We start from the raw sequence: 27,750 nt of genomic DNA on the forward strand, positions 1-27,750 counted from the left end.
ATGGTAGGGGGTTTTTTTGTAAGCACTAGTACAAAGGACAGTTTTAGGAAGGAAGAAGGAGAAGGATTAAACGTTAGCCTTGTGAAGGTTTATGAAAAGCTCCTACAAATGCAAGCAAGTGATGGGGGCTGACATGATGGATCAGATGGACCTATCTTATTTGACATCTCATCTCATAGTATCACGACTGGTATCTCATCTGATACCAAATGAGAAATTATAATCTAAATTAAAGATTACTAAACTGAAAAAAATGTTTCTCACACCCAGTAAAAGAAGAATGGAAACAGTGAAAGAATGCACTGAGAATGGTTGATATGGTTATAGTAATGACTATAAAGTGACTGTGACATCACTCTATACGGATACCAGTAAAGTAACCACACTGTATTTAAAGTAAAAATAGAAAAAAGCTATGAGAAAAAAATATAAAGAAAGAACTGTATATAAATATAAAATTAATGATGCACCTCACTAGTTAATGGCTTTTCCCAAAGACATATTATGATCACAGTTCCATGAAAAGGAATTACTTAGCAAAGACATGTTGACTGCTCTGTGAGCTGCTGTAACTTGCTAAAAAGAAGTTAGCATAGCACCAAGAAAGCGTAAGAGTTTTCTCTGATTACTGGACAAGTAAACAGCTAAGGCAACTCCCAGTGCTGTCATGGGGGAAAGGAGGGCACTGATGCATGGATGGAAAGGGAGGAAGGAGCCCTCGTGTACACTCAGTAACCTATCAAAGTGCAACCAAGAATCTCTTACATTAAATTAATGCACACTCATGTGTCTATGAAGATGAAAGGAACATAACACCTTTAAAAAAAATCAGGTTGTAATTGAACTGTATTTTTAATACAGCTAATGAACTAAACCTATCATTAACTGAACAATCTTACCTTATTTCACAATTTGTTAGCTTTTTAAAAGCAATGATCTTCTTTTATCTTTTAGATCCTCCATAAAAAGTAGAATTTTATGTATCATGGGATTATTCCAGAGACAACAGTGGCAGATTTACACAGAATATTTAGCATTTAATGTTAAGAGAAATAAAAGAATTAAGGATACATGCTAGATGCTTGAAGTAAGTGCAACTCTTCTACATTAAGAATGTATTTTACCTGTGTGGTAATCTTTCAATCTGCTCTTTCAGGCTAGTCTTGCCCTATAGTAAAAGTAGAATTAACAAATTCCTATAGATTTTACCAGAAAACATCTGAATGGACCATGTACCTAACAGATGGAGGATACTGCCATACCGTGCTGTCATAAGCAGTGTCTACGAATAACTTTATTCACAGTGAGATGTTACTTCTACAGCAACAAGGAAAATGTAACAAATATAAAGCATAAAAGCAAGTGTAGCCTATTTTAACAAAGGTTCTGATCCTGTAAATCACTATGAGCAGTCGCCTGGATGGCAGTGGGATTATCCACTTCAGGGAAGTTCAATGCATGTAAGGCTTCATAGGCTCCAGCCTTAAGAGAGTAAAAAGTGGTGCTTCTGTAAGAGGAGAAACTTGGTTAGTTACAGTTTCAAAGAATGGAAACAGTTCATTCTGCAACAGTGTTTAAAGAAATCTAATAGGAGCTAAAAGCGGTCCTCACCTCAAGCAGTGAATGGTCAAAAGAAAAAAAAAGAACGTTGGCAGTATCAAAGCAAAACTTCTATACTCAACAGAATCTAAGAAGTGCGTATTTTACACTAATATTTAACTACCACCTTAGGTTCCTCTATTTTGCCTTATACAAAACTACGACTAAACTGACTGTAACTGTGTATGTTTTTATTCAAACATCAGAAATGTAAAAAAAATCAAAACCACCAATGCACCCTTTAGTTATACATATTTACTGTGAGTATTCTAGACAAGAGTTGAACACTGGCAAAATGAAAATTAAGTCACTTTTTAAGTCAGGGACTGAAGAGTTAAAGAGTGGCCTACTTCAATACTTAAATCTACAAACTAAAAAGTCAAAAGAGAATGTGACATAGATTTAAATAAAACACACAGCTGATGAATCACATGAAACAAATTAGCTGAATTTTAATGCCAGCTCTACTTAAGTCTGAATGTGAACAGTGTTCTGAATATGATGAACAAAGCTACTGTTCAGAAGCCAATAGCCCACTGCTGGTGTGCAGATTGAAGTCTCTATTCTAACCTCCTGAGCTCAGTGTCTTATACTACGCCTTTGAAAGAAATATTTATGTAAATGATAATCTTTTGGCAAAGAGCCACAGAAATCGCATGTGCCTGTGCTTCTCAGATAAAAAATAAAAGGTTAGCATGTAAAGCACTTTAGGAGTTACTTTTTCTAAAATATAAGCACACATATCTAAAAATAAAGCACTGTGAAAACCCTATGCTCATTTTGGGGGCTGGGTTTTCCTGAGGCAGAATTCTTCTTTAAATCAGAAACATCAAAAACTGTCAGTGTTAGAAAATGTCTGTTTCCACAAGAAACTACTTGAATTTAAAAGGAATGAGCCCAAAACAGAACATTACATTGATGAAAGAGAACCTTAAAAATTCATTCCACTGTTCCGCACGTGTCCTTTCCACGCACAGCTAGAATTAAAAGTGTGGATTAAGTTATATTCCAGCAATGATGGATTATCTCTGGCTTTTTCCTCAAATAAAAAATAATTTACTACAAGTACATATAGGTACGTCATCTCATCTTCCATTCAAGAGACTGTGAATTTGCTCCAAACTTTTTCTAGTTTATGTGCACCTTGCACTTCCATGACTGACTTGGAAAATAACCACATGGTCCAACAGTGGGTCCAGCACTGAATGTTGCCAGCATAGAATATATGCTAAGCTGTTGGGCTATGCATGACACAGCCTACCTATTCACCACCTACTGCAGGAGATGGTCACCACCACAGGATGTGGTCCCTTCACCACCCAACCAGGTGGTGGTAAAATGGCAGCAGCATCAACTACCTTCACCCACCCTGAAGGGTGTGCTGTGCCTACTTCCCTCTTTGGTTGGTTATGTCAGGCCCTGCAGTACGCCAACAGGCTCTACCACCTCTTCCCCCCCTCGCTCTGGCCAGGGGTTTCGCTGCCTGTGCTCAAGGCCAGCTCTGTGCAGCTGAGTAACCTGGGATCAGATTGCTGTGATAATAGCTGCAAGAAGCCTTATGGGAGGCCTCTCTTGTGCAATTCAAGAACTGCCTTCAAGCTCAGGCCTTTGCCCTTAGTCCTTGCCTGAGCTACATCTATATACCTTACTGGTCTTGACCTTGACTCACTGACTGGACTTCTGGCTTGACCTAAAACATGCCTCGTGGCTACAAACCACTGGGCTGTTTGCTGTCCCTGGTTACTGCCACTGATCTTCCTGTTTGGCTACTGTGGGACTGCACCCCTTGCTCATGAGGACAATGCCCTGCCTGCCTGTCTTGCTGTCCTCCTCAGCTCCCAGCTTGCCTTCTCTCGTGGAGCAGCTTGCCCTGCTCCTCCCAGACAGGTGGCAGGTTGACTTCTCTGCAAGCCCTCATACTCTGAAGGGCCATTCTCCCTGCTCTTTCCAAACCTCTCTCCCTGAAGGTGAAAACAAAGAAATTCTACAAGTTACTCTTTGCACACCTGAATTTTTTTTTTCTTCATATCTTTTAAAGGAGCAAGTAACTACATGGACAAGTGTCATTTAACTCCTGCACTCCATAAAAAACAACAGACCTAATTAATTGTTATTAAATAATAAATAGAGCAACAGAAGGCATGAGCATGAAGGCATGCCATGTTATCTATCATGTGCCTTTTAAATTTTTCTCTCAATACAGTTTAAGACAAAAATGTTGCTTAAAATAATGAAATAACTTCTCATTAAAAACGACAAAACCATATTTTTTCTAAAGGTTTGATACTGAGAAACAAGTGGGCCACTTTGGAACGCAATGTGAAATTTTGATGCTTAACAGTCTGCTAATTAGACATCTGATCTCTAATACCTAATAATATAATGGTTTGCTCTGAAGTTATTTATCCTATTCTTCTCATGTCTGGTCAGTATAGTGACAGTGTATCTTTATGCCTAAGGGTACATTTTTTGTGGATTAAGAGCTCTCACACAAAATGCTCCAGAAAATTTGCAGTACTATCAACATTTCAAGAATAGTGCTGCAAATACTGTTTCAAACTGAAATTTGCAACAGGTTATTTGGACACTGAAAAAACAGCATTTGCTCATATATACACTTGTATAAAGGCAGAAATAAAAAGTCATCACACACTCAATACTCAAACATAAGGGAATCAATGTTTTATCTTAATAAAGACCAAAAAAAGAAAGCTATAGTTTGATATATCATCTAGACAAAAATTATAAACCCCTCAGTGCATATTAAGCAGTACAGAGGCTTCACTGAACAGATGCAATAGCTATTTAAGAACTCCTATTACCATAGGTATTCAGGAAAGCTTGCTTTGCAAAACCAACTCTAACTATCCAATTCAACTAACAGTAGATAAAGCACCTCTTCTGAGTGTTCCTGCTTTTCATCATTTCAGAAAGAAAAAACATTTTGATCCTTAAAAGACTGATATTTATTAAACTAATCTCCCACAGCCAGTATCATGCACTGTCACTGAACCATATTAAAAAGGTCCATTTTTAATGTAACTTTCCAGAATACACCCTACACCGGCATTCTTTATAATTAAAAAAACTGTTAATACAGTTACAAATGCCGGGATGGATTCACAGCTTTGCATTGCTATTTGAATTCCTGAAGGCAAAAGAATTTTTAACAAATCAATATATTTATTACACAGATGGAAAAGCAGTGAAACAGAGTAGCACAGAAGAATCGTAAGACTGCTGAAAGCTGCTCTGTAAAGAAAAAAGTAGTTATGTCTCACTAACTGACAAGTCCAACAAGATCACTTACACAAGTGAAATACAAGAACACTGTATTAATCTGGTTTTGGTATTTTCATTACTGAACATCAGTTACAAAGCTACTTTATGGCTTTATGCAGGGATTCTCTTATTCAATACCTCCACCTGTAGGACTTCAGAAATTCAGCAAATATGTGCAGGTCCTCTAGCGTTAGAAATGGCCATAGTTCATCCTAGTCTCCAGCACAACATTCTTTTCTGGGGCTACGTTATGGTATACAGTTAAATCTCAGGACCAGGCAAAAGGATACTCCTCCTCCAGAAGTTCATGGCAAACACTTCACTCACAGAAGCATGAGTTCCACTTCTCAGAATAAGTCAAAGACTAATTCATCAATCTGTTGCAAATGATACCCAGAAATGGAAGGCAAAAAGGTACAATTGCTATACTACATTAATAGGTTAATAACCAAAATTCAAGTCAACCAGGACCAAAGACATTAATTCCTTTATACAGCATTTGGATTACCTGATCTGTTCCTTATCTTGCCCTTCTGAGGCAGCTTCTTATGACAGACTTTATCTAATGAGGCAAATTTATTCTATGGGCATATGAGCAAGTTGTTGCAAGGAATACTAGAGCGTCAGCTTCCAAAGAACTTGATATTCCATGCTATTGCTCAGTGGCATGCTTTTATAGCAATATGAGACACAAGTCTTTTCTGAATATGAAGCAAGTATTTTATCTCGTCTTTTTTCCTGAGAGATAGATTACATCACATTTATCGTGGGGTCAGAGCCAGGATATGGGCCACTAGCAGTATGTAGCTAAGAGATGCATCTCCAGCTTATCATCTGACCTCATAGTGTTTTCCCACATTCTCAGGTTTTGAATAAATATTCTACTTTTGACAAAATATTCAGCAGACACAAAAAGCCATCATCTCCCATTTTATTTCCCAACTTTACCAATTCCCCAAAAAGTATAGAAGTGTCATGAACTGAATTACACAGGTTAAAAATAGAAGTTTTCTTTCCTGGAATTGTTTATAGTGTTGCTAAAACTAAGGTTTCTGTGTTCTACCCTAAACTAGTATCAATCAGTGGTGCTTGGAGGGATTTGAAATATACACAGAAGCATTTTTGAGAGATGTCATTAATGCACATTAACTATACCGTAAAATTATCTGGAAAGTATTTTAGAAATATGACTTACTACTCTATATTACAAAGATAACTAAAAAAAAAAAAGCTAAAAATACTGCTCCGTCTTGTTCTGATTAGCTTTTGCTCCGAAATTTTTTCTCTCGGTATTACCTTTTCATCTAAACTTCCTTCTTACTTGTCATGTCCTCTGGTACTCTCTTTACTTCTCTTTTATGCCGTGCCTCATGAAGGTCTATTTAGTAGACAGTCTGGGCAACAACCACCTACTACTCAACTGGTATGTTGCCTTTTAACACTGAGACCACATTATTAGCACAGTAAGAAACAATAACTTTATGTGCCCTGTATTTTAAGTAGGAGGCAATAAAACGAAACTGAAAAAAAAAAAAGCAGGTTAAATATTTAGAAGTAATGCCTCACTGTGAGGTCTACAAGAATATTAAATTGTCTACTTAAAGGAAATTATTTATTTAAACCTGGCCTGGGTAAAAGACAATTGCAGAGAACATTATAACCAGGGTGATGAATTTGGCACCTTCCATAGCTTTTTCATTTTTTATTTCTATAACTGCTAAAAAGCTACACTTAAATTAATACATCAATAGATTTTACACAACTCGCAAATCCCTCAAAAGTTAATTTCACCCTTTTTATTAAAAAGTATTTAAACAGTGTCAAAACTGGAATTAACATAATAACCTTCCAGAAAAGTTACATTTCAAATGATCTTGCTCAATTTTAACATTGCTAGAGATTTGCTGAAAACATGTAACATACTTTTTTAAAAGAGTAATTTAATAGATACTTGTCTAAAGCACTGTAATGAAAAAGTAGACAGATAATGCTTATCTTCAGTTTTTATTTTACTTCTTTTCTTCTTACTTATGTATATTAACAAAAAACCCTCAAATGATTTAGACAAAAGCTTTTGGCTCAACACATAATTGCAACAAAATTACAATAATTGTACCAATTAAAATAATCCTGAATGAACAGTTTGTCATCTTAATGTTCCAATGGTTTATAGAAGGATCTACTTAATTAGCTGAAATTGCTTTCCAATGTTAGTATCAAATGTCGTTTGTTAAAAGTTGAACGATTTCGAAAATAATTTAACAAAGCAATTTTACAAACCACCAAGAACCAACATTTTCTTTTCAGCTGAATAAAGCAAGCAGATGTGTCATCAAATTGCTATAAAAATAAATGAGCCTTTATATGGGGAAAAATAAATTTTACTACTAGTGCTACAGAACACTATTTTCTGATTTTTTATGAAATCAATTTCTTTAATAAAATAATTTCATATCATTTGTATCTTGATGGTATTTTTAGTATGCTGTAAATACACTTTCTTAAATTGAAGTAGTAAACAATGAAGTAGAAATATTCAACTGTATGTGAAACAGAAAAATGTTTTAACCTGCCTAAGTGATTTCCTAATTTGATTCACATGGGCATATCACACAAAAGAGCTGAACTTATCAGTAAAACACAGCACCAATGAAACCACACTATAGAACTCCAAACCTACAGTAATCAACTGCTGTTCCACTTATAACTAGATTAGTTTTTACCAGTTTAATCTGAAGAAAAAAGGAAAAAAAGAGAAACAGAGGATGAGTTTTCTAATAACCTGAAATTAAGCATTTCTCTGTTTACCGTTACTAGAGGTAACTATTCCTGTGGTTGCCTCCAAAAAGAGGTAACATCAGCAAAAAAGGCTGGGAAAAAAGCAAGCAAAATCATGTACCAGTGCTGAAACTGGAAAGACAACATCTAGGACTGAAGAAATGAAGAAACACCAACACTTTCCATTACTGTTAAATCAGACAGAGCAGATGTCTTCCACAAATTATTCCTTAGAATGGTGTAAGAGTTGCAAAAGCATTAAAAGAAGTAATACATAAGCTATGGCTGGCTTAGGTCCTTTAGTACTACACACAAAAAAGAATCCTGAATAGAAGAAAGCTATTACGTTATTCTTCTAAATTTGGTGTGCTCTGCTTTAGCACATCAGTTTGCCATCCAATTTGACATCCATCATAGGTAGGCACGCATACATATGTGCACAAATACTTTATTGCAGAAGTTAAATGCAGCCCAAGTGATGGATGACTTATATGTTGCTAAGTTTTAAATAATAGTTAGTTACAACTCTGAGGAAAACACAACCATTTTCTCATCCTGGAAGATATGTATCTTTTTTCAAAATCAAACATTTAAGATTCTTGATTTCCATAGTTCCCTTCAGCTTCCCAAAAAGCGTGTTTTCAAGGAGATTAAGCAAGGGTGGAGATCCTAATCTGAACAGATGGCTCCTGAGAGCTGCTTCTATCCTGAGCCAAGCTCTCATGTTCTAATATTTTGAACGAATATATAAGAATAGTCACGTCACAGAAATTCAGGGACCAGCAACTATTTGCTGATATCCTCACAAAGAACTGATAAGCCCTGTCTTAATACCCCAGTTTGAGCAAAGCCTGGGCAAAGAACGATAGGTAGGACTGTCCCTCATGACATCAAGCACAACAAGCAGAGTAACATCAAAACCAGCCAGTAGGAAGTGCTTGAATGGAAGGTTGTGTAAATACCTGAACTCTGTATCATTAAACAAACTGTAAATTCAGTTCTGAGGACAAGCACTCTCTTCTCCCCAGTGAGTATCTTTAAGCACTGAGACAGTGAGTCATGGTCCCTCTTAGGACTATCTCCCTAGATACACCAGCCTTACATTTCTCACAGTTTCACCAGGTGATGGCTAGAACTATATTCAGAAAGATACGGAATCTAGATCCTAATCCCATGTGAGACAGGACAATATTTACCATGGATCTACCAAATTCCTGGGTGAATGTTCTACCCCAATGGTATCCAGACATGACCATAAGGAAATTCTCATGGATTATTATCGACTTTATACTGACTTGTTTTTCCAAGAGGCGCTCTGTAACAGGTAGGTCATTAAATTGTTCTGGTAGCCTGCAGTGTGTTCCTTACCATTTTCTTTTCAAGGGCCAACTGGAACTTTACTACAGTGCCCACGCCTGGTTGGACAACTCATCATGTTCACCAGGAACAGAAGGTTCCTGCAACTTGTCATACAGCCTGCCCCAGCACTTGGTATAACTAATTTAAACACATCTATCTTCAAATTAAAGTAGCCTTTGCTGCTGTGTTTTGTGCTAAACCTAATCTTTTCCTCCTGCTGCAGATATGCTCAGACCACATTTATTTGTCCAGGCTTTTTAAGGGCTTCAGCTACTGACTCTCAAGGATCCTGAATAGGCTCTAGATCTAAGGTAAGCACCACAAGACTCAGCTTAGGCCTTGCATTAATAATTCTGGTCATTCACACTAGCAGAACTGTAGATGTTGCAGGAACTTCAGGGGTAAAAATTCAGAGAGCCGTAGTTTTTCAAGTGTTTACAAGTTTAGTCAGTCACTTTCTGAATTGCATTCTTGAACTCAAGGAGCATATACATGCCTGAAGTTTTACTTTCAACTGTATAAACCTTAACACACAGAACAGACTTTATCAGCGAAGACAGCCCAGCTACTAATAGCTTTAAGTGGCAGGCTGGTAAATCTGCCGTATCTAAAAGAGAACTGGTTAGCTCATAGATGCAGAAACTCTCCCTAACACCTTCAGATTTCAGAAGGACAAAGGCCTACAGGTAAGAAGGTTACAAAATTACTTTAGAGACTTCTAGGAACATCTTCCGATAGACAAAGTACTGCAGACTTTGGTTTCTGCCGCGATAAGGATATAAACAGATAAAATGTGTTCAGCAGATTATCTCATTTAGTGAGTAAACTTAATGAGTAAAGATACTGAGTAGACATTCCCTCTCATACAATCAGCTTTAATAGCATGATTTTTAATCAACAAGGTGGCAGTATCAAATCACTGCCATCTACAGCCTTAAGCAGTAGAAAATATCAAGAAACAATGTACGATGACTAAAACTCAGAGCCTCAAACTGAAATGAAAAACTAAGGTCTTTGGGGAAAAGAAAGAAATGTCTCAAACATCTTAGTCTGAGGAAGACTTCAGAATCCAAAAAAGAGAGGAGAAGGTATTCAAGCAAAACCAGGACTCCTTACTGCATGGGAAATTAGACAGTGATGATATTCACAGCAACATTTGAAGTGAGACTAGGCCTCTCCTCATCCTCTTTAATATCTTTTCTACTTTGGTACAACCTTTTTGAAATGTGATGACTAGTATCTCATAGTTTTTAGAAATAAGATACATCACAGATTTGTATAACACAGTACCTTCCTTCTTTTCATTGCTTTGCTAATAACTCCTAAAGACACTGTTTCATTTTCTGACTGTTGCTGAGCATTGAACATTTTTTCAGCAAAATCAGCAATGATTTGTGAATTTATTTCCTCAATGCAGATTTACAACCCATTACTACGTTAGCAGGATTACAGATGAGATTATTTTCCCCAGTATGTTATGATACCTATAGCCACAATTACTTTGATCTGCAATTTACTCATAGCTACTTCCACAACCCTCTGTGAAACAGTTGTCCTGGTTATATCCCCACATTGCATCTTATCCCTCTGTCAGACCAATTACAGGTATATCAAAGAGCACAAGTATTATCTTTGGAAACTTTAGCTGCAAGTTTCTCACAAGACTCTTATCTTCCACTTCCTTCTTTTGTTTTCCTGAGGCAACCTTGCCTGTTATTACCTTAAATTTTAATACATTTAAATGTTCTTAGATCAAGATCTTGCTTAAAATTTCTTAAATTTCAAAATACTACCTTGCCTTCTTCACATGTTCATTGACTCTGTTAAGAATTCAGTTTCTTGAAACATATCTTCTCTCTACAAAAGCCACAGTGACTTTTCCCAGTATATCATTTATTTAGATCTGGCACTGACATTCATTCTGGTATCATCGATGTTTCATTTAGTCTTCACAAGAGAGCATATTCCCACAGCTGGCTAATTTACAAGTCTGAGGAGTATCAGTTGCAAACATTCAACAGAAACTTGCTTTAATCTGACAACTTAATTCTCTTACAACTTCATTTACAGAAAGCCCACGTATTTTATTCCACTTCAGGGCTTTAAAAATTTGCTTTTTGCAACTTCTGCAAACCATTTTGGCATTACACAAAACTGGCATTAGAAAGACTCTTTACAGCAACATGGAGGAGAACGCAGCAGAACATAAACGTAGAAGAATATTAACTGTATGTCACAATTACAAATGAAAAGGTAAAAAAAAATTGAAGTAGACCAGGATGAAGAGGTGGGTAATGACAATAGTGGGCTTGACCACAGAACAACCTAAAACATGAAAGGGGAAGGAGAACACAATAGACAAGAAATCAGACTTAGGAGCTTAACCTGGCAAGAAGAGAGACTACATGAAAACCCTGACGATGAGAGATGACTTGAAAAGGCAACATATAAACCCAAAGGAGTAAATACTGGTACTAGTAAGTATACCAACGGGAAAGCTAAACCAAGCAAAGATCCAGACCAGCAAAGAGAGAGGCTGGAAGTGGGAGGACAGAAGTGAGATGATACAGCAAGTCAGTTTAAGGAAGTAAAAAGAGTAAAGACATTTTTCTCCAGAATCTGGACCGAAAGCCAACAATGCAGACTCAGCATTTTTTAATTTTCAAAATTTGACACAATTACAAAGCATGGGCTTGTTCCCCTCTACAAAAGAATTACAACATAGCTTCTCTACCTGTTACTGAAAGAGAAGTCTAAGTGACTCCAGTCCATAAAGATTGTTCACAGAGATGTGCCTGTGCCATGAATTGAAGCCCAATTTTGGTTTTTGCGTTTTTTTAAGACCCTGGGAAAATGTTGTCAATAACATTCAATAGGTTTTCCCACCTCTGCACAGTATGATAGAGTAAAGATACACTACTCCTGACAGAACTGGTTTCATACTCATCAATATAGTCTTCCCTATTCATCATAGTACCTATAGAAAAGCACTCATAAATTTACTTTCCCCAACAATCCTTCACAGTAAGAATATATTAGTTAGCTTTTTTTTGTTGTTGTTTTTAATAACAAATTGAAGCACAGAGATATAGGTATATTTATTTAGCAAACAAATTGAGATATCCAGGCTTTTTAAGAGCGCTCTACCTACTGAAAGCAGAGCTCCCACCACCTTCAGATACAGCTCTGAACACTAAACACTTACTAACATCAGCCTACAGAAACATAAGCTGTATACCACCTCCCAACGGAGGCACAAATATTGTCCAAGTGTAAGTTATGACAGAGGTGACTAGTCCAGCATCACACAAACTCTGATGAAGAGTTCTAGAGCAGCTTCCAGTTGTCTTAGTTTAGTTTTCCTATTGCATTCTTTTCAACTCCAACAGTTAGCACTGAAATGTAACAGAAAATGGCCCTCCCCTTTACTACGGAGCCTGTCTATACAGTTTGCAAAATTAAATTCTGGACATTACAAGACAGGAATCTTATGGGGGCAGAATACTATATAATCATATAAATCATCTATCATAATGCATACATAGAGGGGAATTAACTGCAGACTATTTTTATTCTTTCATTTCTTAATGCTTGACTACTTGATTCTTTTCGTTGGACTGTATTTTTTGTAGGTTGTGAAAGTACTGCTTATTCTTCCAAATACTGAAAAACAAAGCAGCTAGTGAAAAAGACGGCAAACGTTAGACACGGATACAGAACACGCTAAGCCGAAGAAGCGAACAGAAGCCGTCAGGGCTACGCGGGAGAGGCAGTCGCTCTGCTGGCGCCACCTGCCGGCCCAGCACCCGCACACACAGAGGCACCGCGCAACCTTGCGCCGAATCACTGCCCACAGCACCGGCGGTATTGATGGTCAAGAGCTGGTTATCATCTGCCTCCAAAGACACAGCGGTAAAACAACACGGGTTTTACTACCACTTGTCATACCCTCAGCGCACACACAAACTACCCACTGTAACTCTTCAGCTGAAGGTGCCTGTAACAGATCAACCCGTTATGTTAACCCTCTGCCCCGCACAGTCAGCAGCTAAGAGGAAGGCAAAGGCGAGTTCTCACTGCAACGGAATCCCGGTGACTCCCAAGCTTTTTAACACATGATATTTGAAAAGCTGGAAAAGTAACTATAAGGTCAAAGCATTCTCCTTACATGCAGAATGAGATCAAGTGTGGAACTCTTACACTTCACACAGAACCTACAAGATTACTTTCACCCAAGGGAGATGTCCAAGTAGACCCCTCTTCCCACACACTTACAGTTCAGAAATGCAGCAAAACTGAAGAAGAATTTGCACTGTCACAATAGTTTGACACAAACTATTCAATACTAGGAAAATTATATTCTCCCTCCTGTTCTAAAGTACCAAAATATTAAAAAAAAAAAAACAACCCTTGCAGAATAAAAGGCAGGGAAGAAGTAACACAAACTCAGTACAGGAACAGAAGCTATGAAGTATCAAAATCTGGTATCTATTCATGAAACTCCAAATGGGAAAGCTGCTTCATGAAGTAGAAAACCTTAGAAAACAGAAACTGAAGTTTTAAAAGAGGAACTAAAGTAAATACTCTACTTTGAACTACAGAGAAACAGATATTCAAGCCAAGTGACTTCAAAAAATTGTAGATGAAAAGAATAACAATGACACAGAAAGGATTATTTTGGATAAAACAGAATTTTTAGAGCATTAGATAACCCCAGAGTAGAGTTCACAGACCTTTTCATATTCAGCATACAGTAAAGATGATCACCCAAATCACCAGACAGATGACATCTCACCTTTGTTACTAAATCAGTAGAGTTATATATTTAGTTCCTTACGGAGGTTCAACAGAAGTGGCTAAGACAGACATCAACTCTCTTCCTGAGCATGTGGCAATGTTATTATTATGAACATTATTTTTTATGGTTTAGTCAAAGAAACTCAGTCTTGTAGCTTTATCATTTTCATATGAAATAATCCTGGTAGTATTTTTTGCTAAAGCAAGAATCCTCAATGTTGGTCCTCTTTTCCTTTTCCTTGTTTTCCTGGTATCGCAGGTAGAATACAAACAGCTTTACTTAAAAGAAGATCATCACCTTCCCTTTTCCAATGCACGGTACAGGGTTCTTCACTGCTTCTTCACATTACGGATCCTAGTTTTATACACTATAAATTTATTTATATGTCTGTAACTGTCAATTATGAATTGGCACTCTACTCAAGTGGCTATATTACTTCCAAACACAACCTGCATAACAAGGGGCAAAACAGCATAGCAGGAGTCATGAATCTCCTCCACACCCGAACTAATAAATCCTGACACACTCCAGCTGGCACTGAATATCAACAGTTCAAGTGCCTGTACTAACAACAAATAATCCAGAATCCAAATAAGTCATTCACGTTCAGTTGTGACTGTCCTTTCCTTCTCCTCACGTTGGTTTACTACAGATTTAACGTTAGCTTATACTGGAATTACTAGCACCCATTTATGAGAACTATTCAGGTCTCTAATATCTCCCTTGGTTTATCAGGAAACATAAACACTGTTACGTCTTGAAGACAGCTTTGGACTTTGATCACTCCAAAGCGATTTATTACTGCTGATGCTAATAATCAAAAGACTGTAATAAGTTTGCTGGATAAATACTGAAAATATAAAATTATGAGACATGCCATATGGCAAATCTAAATAAAGGTAAGCTAGAAATACCTAGAGCAAGAGTACTGGAAAGCATGACAGGAGATGGAGTCCCTGATGATTCTGAATTATTGTACTTAACCGATCACATAAACATTTGTGACACAGGTTGCGTGAACCTGCAATGGAGAGGTGGGTTCCCATTACTTTATCTATGATTTCACAGGTATCTTATACTCACAGAGGAAATGCAAAACCCAGAAACTGGATTGATTCTCTCGAGGAAAGTGTTTTCTAATCACACACTTACTTACCTCTGAAGTTTGATACTTCAACAACAACCCCTCAACTTGAAGCCACTCCAGTCTACTACTTGCCCTCTTTATCTATCTTCAATCCTCAGCCTCGTCATGCCCAGTCCACCCTTGTCCCTCTACCTTCTGTTCTCTGTGTTCAGATCTTAACCCTCACTTTGACTTTCCTTTCCTAATACAACCCACTCCAGTTGTCTTTCCCAATCAATCCTAAATTCCATTCTCAACACTTCAACCATTTCCAGCCCATCCCAGACCCTCATCCAGTTCATCTTCTCCCATTCCTTGACTTTCAGTGCAGGGCACCTTTCCAAAATTTTCTGTCCAAGTTCATTCTCCTCTCTATTCTTTCCCTGGACCCTGCAAAGTCTCTAGATTTTCTGGCAACTTGTTCAATCAATCCCAGTCTTCCCTCTTTACCTCAGCTGTTCTTTTCATCTGATCTCAGTCATTTCTTACACAAGTCAAACCCTTCTTTCCTCTCACTGACTTTCATTCTCCGATTCTGCTTTTTTCCTATAGGCCCAACTACCAGTCACATTCTTTCTCTTCCATTCCTCCCTCTGTCATCAGGTCACCTGTCACAATCCACAAGTCCTTTCTCACACGGAGCCAGGTTCTGGAGAGGCATGTTCACTGGCAACACAGGGACCATTCACTCAGTTGCAGTATCTAGACAGCTCTGTTGGACAGCAACTTTTATCAGCAATGGAGAAAGTCACGCTTCACTTTTGTATTCCTTAACTGCAGCACAAGGCACTGCTGTAGCCTCAAGCACACTTGCTAAGCACCAAACCTTCAGAGATCTTTGCCAGTAAAGGCAGTTTTTGCAGAACTCATTTCAGATTTCTAACTAGGGGAAAAAAACCCCTTCTAGCTTGGCCAAGGTAGAGATGAAAATTTATCAAGAGACAGAAGCACAGCTAGCTGACTGTGAAAGACTTCCAGAATAATTCTCTTTGGATTTAACAGAAAGCACACATTCATACATGGTGCATTAAATTGCAATGAAAGTAATTTAAAAAGTTTCCAAATTTAACAGAAGAGAGTAAGATTGTAGGAATTTTAGATTACAACTTGGTAGCTATTTGAAAGCCATGTTATTCTAATAATCATTAATAATGATCACTATTTTAATCATTGAAAGTGCACACTATTACCAGACTAACACCTACCTCTCATAGATGGTTTTTAAAGTCAGCTGATCTGGAATGCCTTCAGTCTCTTCAAGATGCAGGATGAGCCATGACGTTCTATACGGCCACTGCTCTGTGAGATTGATCCAACTAGCCAGTCTATCCCAATTGAATGTGATCTGATTAGCTCTCAATAAACGACCTAATATAACAGGGAAGGAGGGAAGAAACACAGGGGATTTCTTTTTCCCTTTTGAAAGATACTTCTTTTTCCTCAAAGTAACAGCTGTGTAAGTCCTTTAACCTGATCTGTGAACTTTCTGGCATTGTATTTTCAGCTCAGTAAGCCTCAAATCATCTCAAGTCGCATCTAAAAGCATCATTTGACAACCTAATAAAAATTCTTGCAAATACTGGTCAGAACATGAGACTCTAGAAAACTGTCAACTTCAGCTCCAAGTTAAACACTAATTACTATCATTCTGTTACAGGTGAATCTTAAGTTACTTTAACAAAACTCAACAGAGAATCTCACATAGCATTAATTTCTCAATCTAAACACAAAAGTCATGCTAATACTCTGAAAGATCTTCTGTGCATTGGCATATGAAATATGGCCAAAACAAGTTACAAGTCAAGCATACAACTGCCACTTTCAATAGCCAATAAAGTAAAATTCAAAGCTATAAACAAAAGACTGTAAGTTGATAAGGCAAGGTATGAATTACAAATAAAGTTAATTTTAAAAAAAGAGAAAAAGTTAATGCTATAGTTTATGCATTTCAAGTTTTAGCAAGTTTTCTACAATTGCATTATTAATATTGGTGATGACGTATCACTTACAGCCTGAAGGCTCTGCTCATGAAGCTGTTCCTGAAATCATCACGTATAACCACAGATAGCACACTTAAAAGTGTTCTTGCAGGGTTTTTTTGTTTGTTTGTTTTTACAACGAACAGTTTGTGATTTTGTTATATTTTCACATCTGCACTATAATTTGCGAAAACCAGACATTTTATGCTACAAATTAATGACCATGCTAAGAGACTGCACATTTATTTAAAAGATTAGCTCAGAATTTTAGGTCTGTTGTCACATGCGAATGATCACTAGAAAAGGGAAAAAGCAGGGGAAAAATGGGGAAAATAACATATTAACACTCTTCTATTAATTATACTAGTGTTAAGTTAATGGAATAGAAAATAAGCCATGGGTTATTTTACTTAATTTAGAACAGCATTTACACTGAATTCTTCATAACCTGAGTGAAGGTAAATTAGGACAGTCCAAACTATGCAAGCACTGGGAATGGAATTGAAGAGACAGCCAACCCCTCTGTGCTAACCATGTTTGTTCGACAGAGCTGAATCTCAGCTCAGTGCTGTGCAACTGTGTCCTTGTATCACACTTCCTACTGAGATTATCACCTCAGCACTGTACCAGACCTGAACCAGTTCCACCTACTTGTGACATGCTGGAAATAAGTACTCCCAAATGCAATGTTCAGTTGGGCAGTGAATGCAGCATTGATACTGCTGCAGCCGGTTTCTGCAACCAAATGGATCAGCAGGAATCAGTTCAGTTTTGGCCTGTATTATTACTCTGTGCATCTATTGGTAAAGCAAACACCCTAAGTGAGACCTGAGATAGTTGCAGCAGGTTTCTTAGCTCCAGCTATGTGGTGTGCAATAGAGACAGGCTGATTTCTAAACTGCACCCAGTGTAGGCAATACGGCTACAATGACCTGACGCAGAACTTAATGCCAAATCTGTTGAACCCATCCTTGATACACCTGCAGGCAACTGTGATATTTCTGTATCTGGGAAAGTTTTCTTCCTAAAATTCTCTCTCTCAAATGATCCAGCTCTCATTAGAAAATTAAGAAGATTTTTTATTTAAGCGTTAAATGTTATCGTATAAAGGCATAGGTCACATTTCTAGAAATGACAAAGGTCATTTAACATAACCTTTTATTGTAAGTATTATTGGTAGAATTGTATTGTCTTCTTCCTAGCAGTCAAATTTTATTAGGCTTACTGAAATCAGAAGTTTTAGAAATTCTATTTTATTGACATAACCCAGAGCTTGTGATAATCTGATTAATGTTGAAATAACTAAAAAACAAAAGAACTCTTTTCCTTCAAAACACAGTAATATTCACTTTGTTCTCCATTTGTACAGTGTAGTACTGCTCGTCATTTAGTGAGATCCTTTATCATAAAACGAGGAACTCGGATTAAAAGAGTTGAAGTGGCATAAAAACAAGCAATCCATTTTATTCAGGGGAAGAGGTCTACAGCACAGGAGCTGTAAAGAATAGGATTAACGTCATCTTCCAAGATCCTCCTTAAAATGTAATGTAGGAAGCTGTAACTAGGATCAATTTGTTAGGGAAGAGCTCAAAGGTGCACTGCTTCTTCTTAAAGACACCACTGATATCTAATGGGTCAATGGGAAAGCTACAATTGCATGCAAGACTAGATACAAAGAAAAGAAACAAAACAAAAGCAGAAATATCTGTCTAGTAGATGCAACGTTTCTTCAACTAGCTATTTCACATTTTAAAAGCACTATTTGTCTTCTCCTCAACCCAGCCGTAGGTAGAGGAACAACTGTTCACTGTCTCTTCAATCATTACACTACTCGTTATTTTATGAGCCAAAACCTTGCTTACCAGTGGCAAGAAGTTCTCCTGAATCAACCTTTCTGTTTCCATCCTATCTTATCTAATAAACCTAACTTAATATACTAAATATGCATGCTAAACAGTACTAAAATATTTTAAGTGTTAAAAGACAATACATTTGTCATATCTGTGAATTCCTTACATTTTCCAGTTAGTCCTAGAAACTGTTAATATTGTTTCACAGAATCACGGAATGGTTGAGGTTGGGAGGGACCTCTGGAGGTCATCTGGTCCAACGCCCCCTGCTCAAGCAGGGCCACCCAGAGCCAGCTGCCCAGGACCGTGTCCAGAGGGCTTCTGAATACTTCCAAGGATGGAGACTCCATAACATCCCTGGGCAACCTGTTTCAGTGCTTAGTCACCCTCATAGTAAAAAAAGTGTTTCACTAGCACCTGGTGAATAATGGCAGTTTTCTACAAGGGTCCACATCCTAATCATAAACATTCAGAATATACAAAGCCTGGAACAGAGAAAACATGACATTTGATCCTTCTGAAAAAGCTGGAATTGGCTTTCACATCAACACAAAAATGAGTTAAGAATACTGAAATTAAGCTCAAGCTTTTTCCGGGATTTTTTTTTTTATGGTTAAAGATCAAGCCAATTCTGAGTTAAGGTCCAAGTTGCCCAGAAGCTTCATGCTGTACAATAGCAAATGGTTCTGTAAAACCTTCAGAACCTGGGGAAAAATAATATTCTCTTTTGTTATTCCAGCCCCTGGTGATTTGTGGTTCATTGCTTGCTTTCTGTTAGCACTTGATTAATTTTACTTTTCAGGTATTTAATTGTTTCTGAATCCGTGCAAGATTCCCGCATCCATATGATACTGTTGCAGAGTTATGCACTTAACTATATACAGTGTGAAAAGTAACTCAATTTGTATGTTTTGAACCAGTTAGCTGTAAGGGTATTCAGTGCCTTTTAGTGTCTGTAATAGAAAAGACAGTAAGTAATCATTCCCCATTCACTTACTACATGAAACATGATTTTATTACAGTTCCATAAGTCCTTTTCCAGTTGTTTCCACTTTTTAAACCTCAAAGATACCAATATCTTGATTGTGTTTTGTTGCAGGAAAACAGGTCATATAATGCTTTCATCAGCCCCAGACAACCATTTAGGGAAAAAGGACTCTGAATATCCATAGCAAAAATGTAAAGGATACATACCTGGTTTTGCCTTGCAGTTTACCTTTTAAGATACCAGCACTACAAACTTTGTTCACATTATAGTATTACAAAATTGAAAAATGTATTTTATTATCCCACTTCAAAATTTAAAAATATAAAACTTCCTAAAAATGTAGACTAGAATCATTTGCCTCCCAACTAAAGCCAATGAATCAACAAACAAGTATTATTTAATTTCTATTAATTCTATATAGAATAGTCTATAATCTTTGCTTGCACTCTAGAAGAGCTTGCTTCAGAATGATTTTCAAAATCAACACATGGACTGACTTGTTAAATTTAGTTTACACACTAAAAAGTCTGAGTGTAACTACAAGCAACCAAAACACAATACTGTTTACTGTACACAAACATGCCATGCTTACCTGTCACTGAAACAATATTTAGCAATCTTCTCATGGTCTGAGGACTGATATCACTGAACCAATCCTCTGTAACCAACAGCTTGGTCAAATCAAAAGACATTTGGCGGGTAATGGTACGTTGCATCTGGCGTCTTCGGTAAGTATCCTTATAATGAAACAAAAAAGCAAGGAATACTGGTTAGCATCAAAAACTTTTATGTATTTGAAATACTTCAGTTTTACTTGATTACCAAGTTAGAACCTTTGCGAATATGTCTATGAGGCTGACATGAAATACCATAAAAATATTTACCAGAATTTAATTCTGATTTAGCTGTGTAATATTTGAACATGATTCCTGTATAAGCCAAGAACTGGTAAAGAGTTACACATTTTACTTCCATGCCAATTCTGAGAGGGCAAAATAGAGTGACACAGTGAGATATTTTGTAAAAAGATTACTAATTTCAGCATTGCCATCATCGTTTCCTACTGTCTCTACAAAAAGTTAATGCCATCCATTTACTAATTACATTTTAAAATTAAAGTGAACATTAGGTTCCTCTGCTACAAAACTCCCCAAGTATCTCTCTATGGCAGCTCAAAAACCTCAGAATCCTCAGACTCTGTGTTGCTTTTCACTACTTCCTAGATACCTTTTATTCAACCACTTTCTGATTTTACGTAAAGACAGGAAAACAGAGCAAAAAGCAGGGAAGAAAGTGTGGTGGACATGTTGCAGTAAAAGACTAGTACTATAATATTCTAAATTCCTTGCTATGCTCAATTACTGCCCCTTGTTGCAACATCCTGCGACCAAGCGATACCGGGCTTATACACAAAAATCCAAAATATACATACATACATAGATCATAGCTACTACCAGTATGCTGTATCATCTCAGCATTCACAGAGAGCTGAATTTAAGTATTTGTGGAAAAGAACACTTTAGTGAGCAAGCAAACTTTTTCCTCTTTGATAGAGCACCAGTCTACTGATTTAAGAATGTACTTTTCCTACTTGGATTATTTACAGTAATTTCATAAGAATGGCTTGGTAAGTCTTCCAAGTTTACATCATTAAAAATGTGAAAGAAAAAAGAAAAGAACAGAAAAAAGGTATTACCAGTATCTCCATTTAGTCTAAAAATCTTTCTCACCCGCCTATTGAGAGCAGTTTTGCTACCAAGCTTGGTCATGTCTCCTAGACTGTTCTGAGAAACTCTCCTGTCAACCTCTTCATGCAGTCCTATGGAAAAGAAAACAAAAGGCAGGCATTTTCTCCATTCATATACATTTGACTGATCTATAAAATAACACTAATGATCTGCCATTTATTTAAATAGTTTGTTCCAAAAACCAGATTCCTGGAACACTGGTTTTGTACCTTTCACATCATCCTCCTGCACAACCTTACCTGCATTATCTGTGTAAGGAATATCCCCATTGGTTGTTGAAGCTACCATCAGTTTTTTTGCATTACTAAGCCCTCGGCTATTCAGAAAAACTGGCAAATGGACTATATTTCGCATGTAATCATGTCCATTTATGTTTGAATCACGTAGAACACTGTTGAGATTCTGGTTAATAGCCTTTATAATAATGTGTGGGTCACTTGCAAAAATAGCAATAAATGGGCCTTTTGAAAACAAGACTCGCACCTGGAAAAAAGTAGATGGTACACCTTGTTAATAGTAATTAATAATTAATAGCAACTGTAGATCATTTGAACATCTGACTCAAGATTTCATATTCATTCTGTTTGAGTTATAAACTTGAGAGGACAAGAGATGTAGAGATGTCAGTTTCTTCAATATGAGATATCTAACGTTAGGAACTTACCCACAATTAGAAATAAGCATAGTTGACAAATTAGCAGTAGTAGCTACAGTGGGAGTCATCACCAAGAATATATCATGCAGTAATGTCCCAGCCCCCCAAATCATAGAATCACAGAATCACTAAGGTTGGAAAAGACCTGTAAGATCATCAAGTCCAACCATTTAGCATTTAAGTATTTTTCATCTGAAGTACTTCAAGTACTTCAAAAGTAAGTATGAAAAACTCCAAACATTTTAAGTTTCTTTCAACAGGATATTAATTTTCAATAATTTACATCTGATTATTTAAAAACTTTTCACAAGTATTAAGATGTACAGTCCTACTAGGATTTAATTTTTAACTTTTAAAACCCATCGCTCTTACTATTACAGTTATGCCAGTGTACACAAATGTTAGAAGACTACGACACACAGACACTGTATACACGCCCTCTTTCTACAGAAAATACTCAATAACTGTATATATCTGAGCTCATCTATGGAAGAGATCATCCAGACGATCCAGAGATCATCTTTATAAAATGATCCAACTCACAGTATCAAGCATCTGTAAAACTTTGTCCTGTTCACAAGCATCCAATCCATCAATAATTACAACAAGCCTTGTCTGGTTCTGAGTGAAGCTGTCAATGGTTTTTGCCATTTTGGCCATCAGTTCCACTTCACATTTCAAAACCTATAAAAATGAAAAGCAAAGAAGGAAAAGACATTTCTGTAATACTTAAAACTCACAAAAATGCATGTAATTCCTTTTGCAGATTGCTACTTGTCCCCAAAATACTTCAAAGATTACAAAAATAAACACTTATAAATATCCAAAGTGAAAGTCCTAAAATGTCACTTCCAAAATTTTAATCTCCTACTTGCACAAAAATGTACAACAGAAATGCATATTCCACTTCAATGTAACATACTATCCTTATTTAAATTACATTAAAATGTTATTCCACTTCAATGTAACATACTATCCTTATTTAAATTACATTAAAATGTTATTTAAAAATAAAGTAATATTTATGCACTGTAAATCAGTATGTCAAGAGTAAACAAAAGAGTATTTGTGGCATCAGCTAATCCTCAAGAATTGCTTTGCATAAAATGTACACTAAAATCTTCTGTCTGCCTTCCTGCCAAACAAATTATGCTATTACTCTAATGCTCAGCCATTCCTATTCAGGATACGCGATCTGAAGATTTTTTAAGTTTTTCAACATTAAGTTACACATTTAACAACTACCCTTAATATAGAAACAAAGGTGGAATTCACCTCCCCTAATTTCAGCAAATAACAGACATTAAAATCTGATCTATTCACCACTAGATTAATCTTGAATGTGCACATTAAGACGACATAAGTCATATGAATAACTGTCCGGAAATACACATTTCTCTCCTTTGATTGCAAAGGGTGAACCTAGCTCCTAAATGGCTGAAGATATGCCAGATAAATACCAATCAAAAAACAATTGTCAAGAAACACAGTAGTAAGACACAGACAAGGTCTTCTGTGCTACAAAAATACTTGCACAACATAATGTTGTACAATGTATTAGTTGTAATCTACAGATGTAACGATCATGATGCTGAAGTTTATTTTCAAATAGGAGCATATAGGATATTTGATGACAGCCTGATGGGTACGTTTTTTATCAGTTTAGATACAACCCAGGAAAGCAACAGTATTTTCTATCATATTTCATGAAAAATGTGAACTGTTTTGCATTGTTCTTTCAGTGCTATCATTCCTTTCTTAGTAAAAAGGTCATGCAGACAGCCAAAGTTGGGCTTGGTTTTTCACCTTTAGAATATTTTAAAAGTTATTCTTTCTAATCTTATGATCTGAAGTAAGCTTTTACTAAATACTGATCATGTAGAACAAGTGTTTCCCTAGTACCTTCCTCCCAGCAAAAGTAAAATTAGAAACTGAAAACTTAATCCAAATTTAACATTCCTGGTTGAGCAGACAGATCTCATACACTAAGCATAATTACTAGTGGAACAGAAGCGTTCCCTTCAGTAAAAGCTCACCAAAACTCATGCTAATGTTGCGAGACTTGGCCTGATTAAATAAATGGTGCCCTATCTTAAGAAGGCTACAGGTTTGGGGTTTTGTTTCAATTCTTTTAATGGCCAATTCATGCAAATGCTTACCTTCATGAACCCCTCGCTTTTCAACTTGTGAAGCTTGGAGGCAGCATTGTGAAGACGTTTTCTTTGAGAATTCAAAACTGAATCCATCACTTGCCACCATGTGCGACAATTCAAGATAAAGGCCAAACCAACAACACAGGTAACTGATATAAGAATAACGTTCACTGTCATGTTGGCTGGTTCTACATTAAAAATCGCCAACAAGGCAATCGCAGAAACAACGCAAGACAGTATGAACAGGAAAATCACAAAGGATGGGAGACAGCAAGTTTTCTTCCATTTCTTTTTACCTAGGAAACAAGTACTTGCTGTTAAAATAAATGTAAAATGTAATTACAGGTGAATACAAAATCTATTACCTTGCATACTTATAAAACACTAACTTGCACAAAAGGTTACTGCAGTGCTACCATCCAGTCACAAACGTGGAAAAAAAAAAGTCTAAATTTGCCAAAATTCTTAGAAATTATGAAGCAGAGATACTCCTTTAATCTTCATTTTATTTCCATTGTTTCAAGAAATCCACACTAGATGGAAATGATCTTTATGAAACAGATTTCACACCAGTGGTATCATCCCTTTTGTGACATCTCTCAGTTAAGTGTATTTATGCCAGTAAATCCTAAGAAAACAGTATGGTAACTGCTCAGTTCTAAACAGAAACATGATACTTAAATAATCTAATACTAATGGTGCCACTGGAGAACTAAATCAAAATTGCAAGCTACAACCTGAGACCATCCTTTCTTGCATGCTAAAACATACACAAACAACAGAGGACTGCAGTATGTAAGGTTCGGACAGATCACAAGGGCCTCAGAAGAGAATATAGACCTGATTTCAGTTGGATTAATAAGGAAGAGACAAAGAATTATTGAAGTTGGAGGTTAGCACAGCTAAAGCAGTGATCAAAGAAATAGCTTTTTTCCAAAGTAGCAGCCTCTGCCTTTGGATCTGTACACATCTAGTGGTGTATACATCTGGAAGATTCACATCTTTTGTACACATTTGTTGATAACAAAGAACAGAACATAGCAATAATTTGATGCAAAATGACGACGGCTAAAAATCAATATTTGAACTGGAACAGAAAAATCAGATTTTCAATATGCTACATGGAAAGCATATCCAAGGTTTATACACAGCCCATGTATGATATTCTGGACTGGGGTATAAGCTAGAAAGGTCTTTCACATTACTGACATATGTGACAGATAGGATTGTGATGCAGGACAGAGCAACGGAAATGCATAATGAAAGGAATGAGAGGCAAGAAGAGAAGAATAACAGTTCAGTTATAATTCCATTCAGTTCTAGACATTTTGAAATAGGGATGTAAGCTTCCTCTAGTTAGAAAGCAATGAACAAAAATTAAAGATACAGGAGACTAGAAAGAAACCTATATGGAATTTCTGTGAACTTCTAGAGACAAGAAACCTATGACCCTAGACCTACAAACACCTGGAGACAAGGAGAAGATGTGCAAGATCATCAAATAGATAAAATAATAAAAAAATCATCAATTAGATAATTAGGAAGAGCACAGAAGGGCAAGACAGCCAAGGAATACAAGAGAAAAATAAGATTACAATGAAAGGGAGATGATTACTGCAAATACAGACTCACAGAATCACTAAGGTTGGAAAAGACCTGCAAGATCATCAAGTCCAACCATCAACCCAACACCACCATGCCCATTAAACCATGTCCCACAATGCCTCGTCCACACGTTCCTTGAACACCTCCAGTGATGGGGACTCCACCACCTCCCTGGGCAGTCTATTCCAGTGTCTCACCACTCTCTCAGTAAAGAAATTTTTCCTAATATCCAGCCTGAACCTGCCCTGGCACAACTTGAGGCCATTTCCTCTTGTCCTGTCAATAAAATAATCGCAAGAAGCCAGCCCTACACTGCCATTCTCAAGTCAATTTTGGGAGAAATTACAGCATCATGAAAGCTGTTTCACTGAGGTTAAGGAGAAGAACTGCAGAACGTCTAATATGGAAATAAGGGTGAAAAACTCCACATATCACTTTCATATAGAATATTCAGTGAATTTGAGAAAAAACAATAAAGAGTAAGCTGTGTTCAAGCGCATAGCACGTTTTGTTCCACCCTCCCTCTGCAAGACAGGAGAGTCTTAACATTTCACTTTGTGAGAGGAGACAACATCTAACAGATTCCTCAAATTGTGGTCAAAGTCAAAATGAAATGAGAAGTAACTGACTAAAACCAAATTCAAAGTAGAAATAAGTCCTCTATGAATTAAAAGTTACCCTCAAGAACTCCCTTTCTTCACAATATCATACCCTGTTCTGCTTATTTTTTTCAGAAATCTACAGATGGGACAGAACAAAAAAGTTTGTTCCATTTGGATCAAGTAGGAATATTTCATCCCATCTTACTAGCACTAATCACAGCAATTTATGGCTTTGGACCAACATTTTCTATACATTTATTATTTCCCACAATAAGTAGTGGTCACTCATAAAAGCTCTGAATTAAAATCTAATAAACTAAACAGAAACTTCTCTTAGCAATACACAAAAGTATACATTTCCCTCTATCTGACTTGGACACAGTGACTTAATTGCTATGGAAAAATACCATGCTGCATCTGAAAGGATGCAATATAAACATACGTTTCCACTGACACTTCTGAAAACTATACTTCACAGAAGATATTCCTTTATGATATTAATAAAATCACGATCAGCAAAGAAAACAGGGCATTTTTCTCTCCAAAACAATACAGAGAGGTTTCCACTTCTGTATGAATATCTGCACGGCTACAACAGTTTCTAAAAAGAGCTTATAATGTGAAAAGCAGAACCCTGATAACAGTGCACTGAAATGGAATAATCGGAAATGTCATTCAGGTAATAAAAACCTTGTGTATCTTCTGTCTTGAAAACTCGAAATAGCCTTGTTGCTAAGAAACCAAATTCCCTTTCACATGCATCAGAGAGGGTAGCAATCATCTCCGCCAGTGAAGTTTCTCCACCTACACTGGACAGTCTATTGTAGTCCGTAAACAAAAATCTGAAAGAGAAAAAACATGTATTTTGTATATTTTAAAAAGCTTTAAATATTTTTTGGCAACCAAAACAAAAATATTCCTGCACCTCTGCAGCTGACAGTTTCTTCAAGAAGCACAAAATGCAAAATACTTAAATACTTTTTTTTTTAAAACTCTACATGGAATTTAAGTTATTTATTTCTTTATTTGTTCTCCTGTTATCAACCTCTTCTTTGCCTCACTTGTATTTTAAAACTTGATTTGTTAAAAAGATAAAAATGATCACATCACTAGCAGCACCTCGAATGGCAGTAAAAGCATAAAAATATCTTTATGATGCCAAAACATAATATAGACAAGTATTTTTAAAATTGCATTCTGAGCTATTTCCAAATATTTATGGAGGATT

General features: G+C 36.6%; 1 protein-coding gene across 1 annotated transcript in view; it reads right to left on the reverse strand.

The window, feature by feature from the left end:
* KIDINS220 (kinase D interacting substrate 220) overlaps positions 1-27,750 on the reverse strand; it is an 83,197-nt gene that overhangs the window by 23,745 nt on the left and 31,702 nt on the right. The window contains exons 16-22 of the mRNA XM_059828102.1: positions 27,213-27,364; positions 24,322-24,611; positions 22,706-22,846; positions 21,747-21,990; positions 21,490-21,578; positions 20,352-20,496; positions 16,148-16,310 (exon numbers count right to left, since the gene is read on the reverse strand). Coding sequence (XP_059684085.1) covers positions 16,148-16,310; positions 20,352-20,496; positions 21,490-21,578; positions 21,747-21,990; positions 22,706-22,846; positions 24,322-24,611; positions 27,213-27,364 — 1,224 coding nt within the window. The remainder of the gene's footprint in view (positions 1-16,147; positions 16,311-20,351; positions 20,497-21,489; positions 21,579-21,746; positions 21,991-22,705; positions 22,847-24,321; positions 24,612-27,212; positions 27,365-27,750) is intronic.

Source organism: Gavia stellata, chromosome 2 (genome assembly GCF_030936135.1).
Source record: "Gavia stellata isolate bGavSte3 chromosome 2, bGavSte3.hap2, whole genome shotgun sequence".
NCBI lineage: Eukaryota > Metazoa > Chordata > Aves > Gaviiformes > Gaviidae > Gavia > Gavia stellata.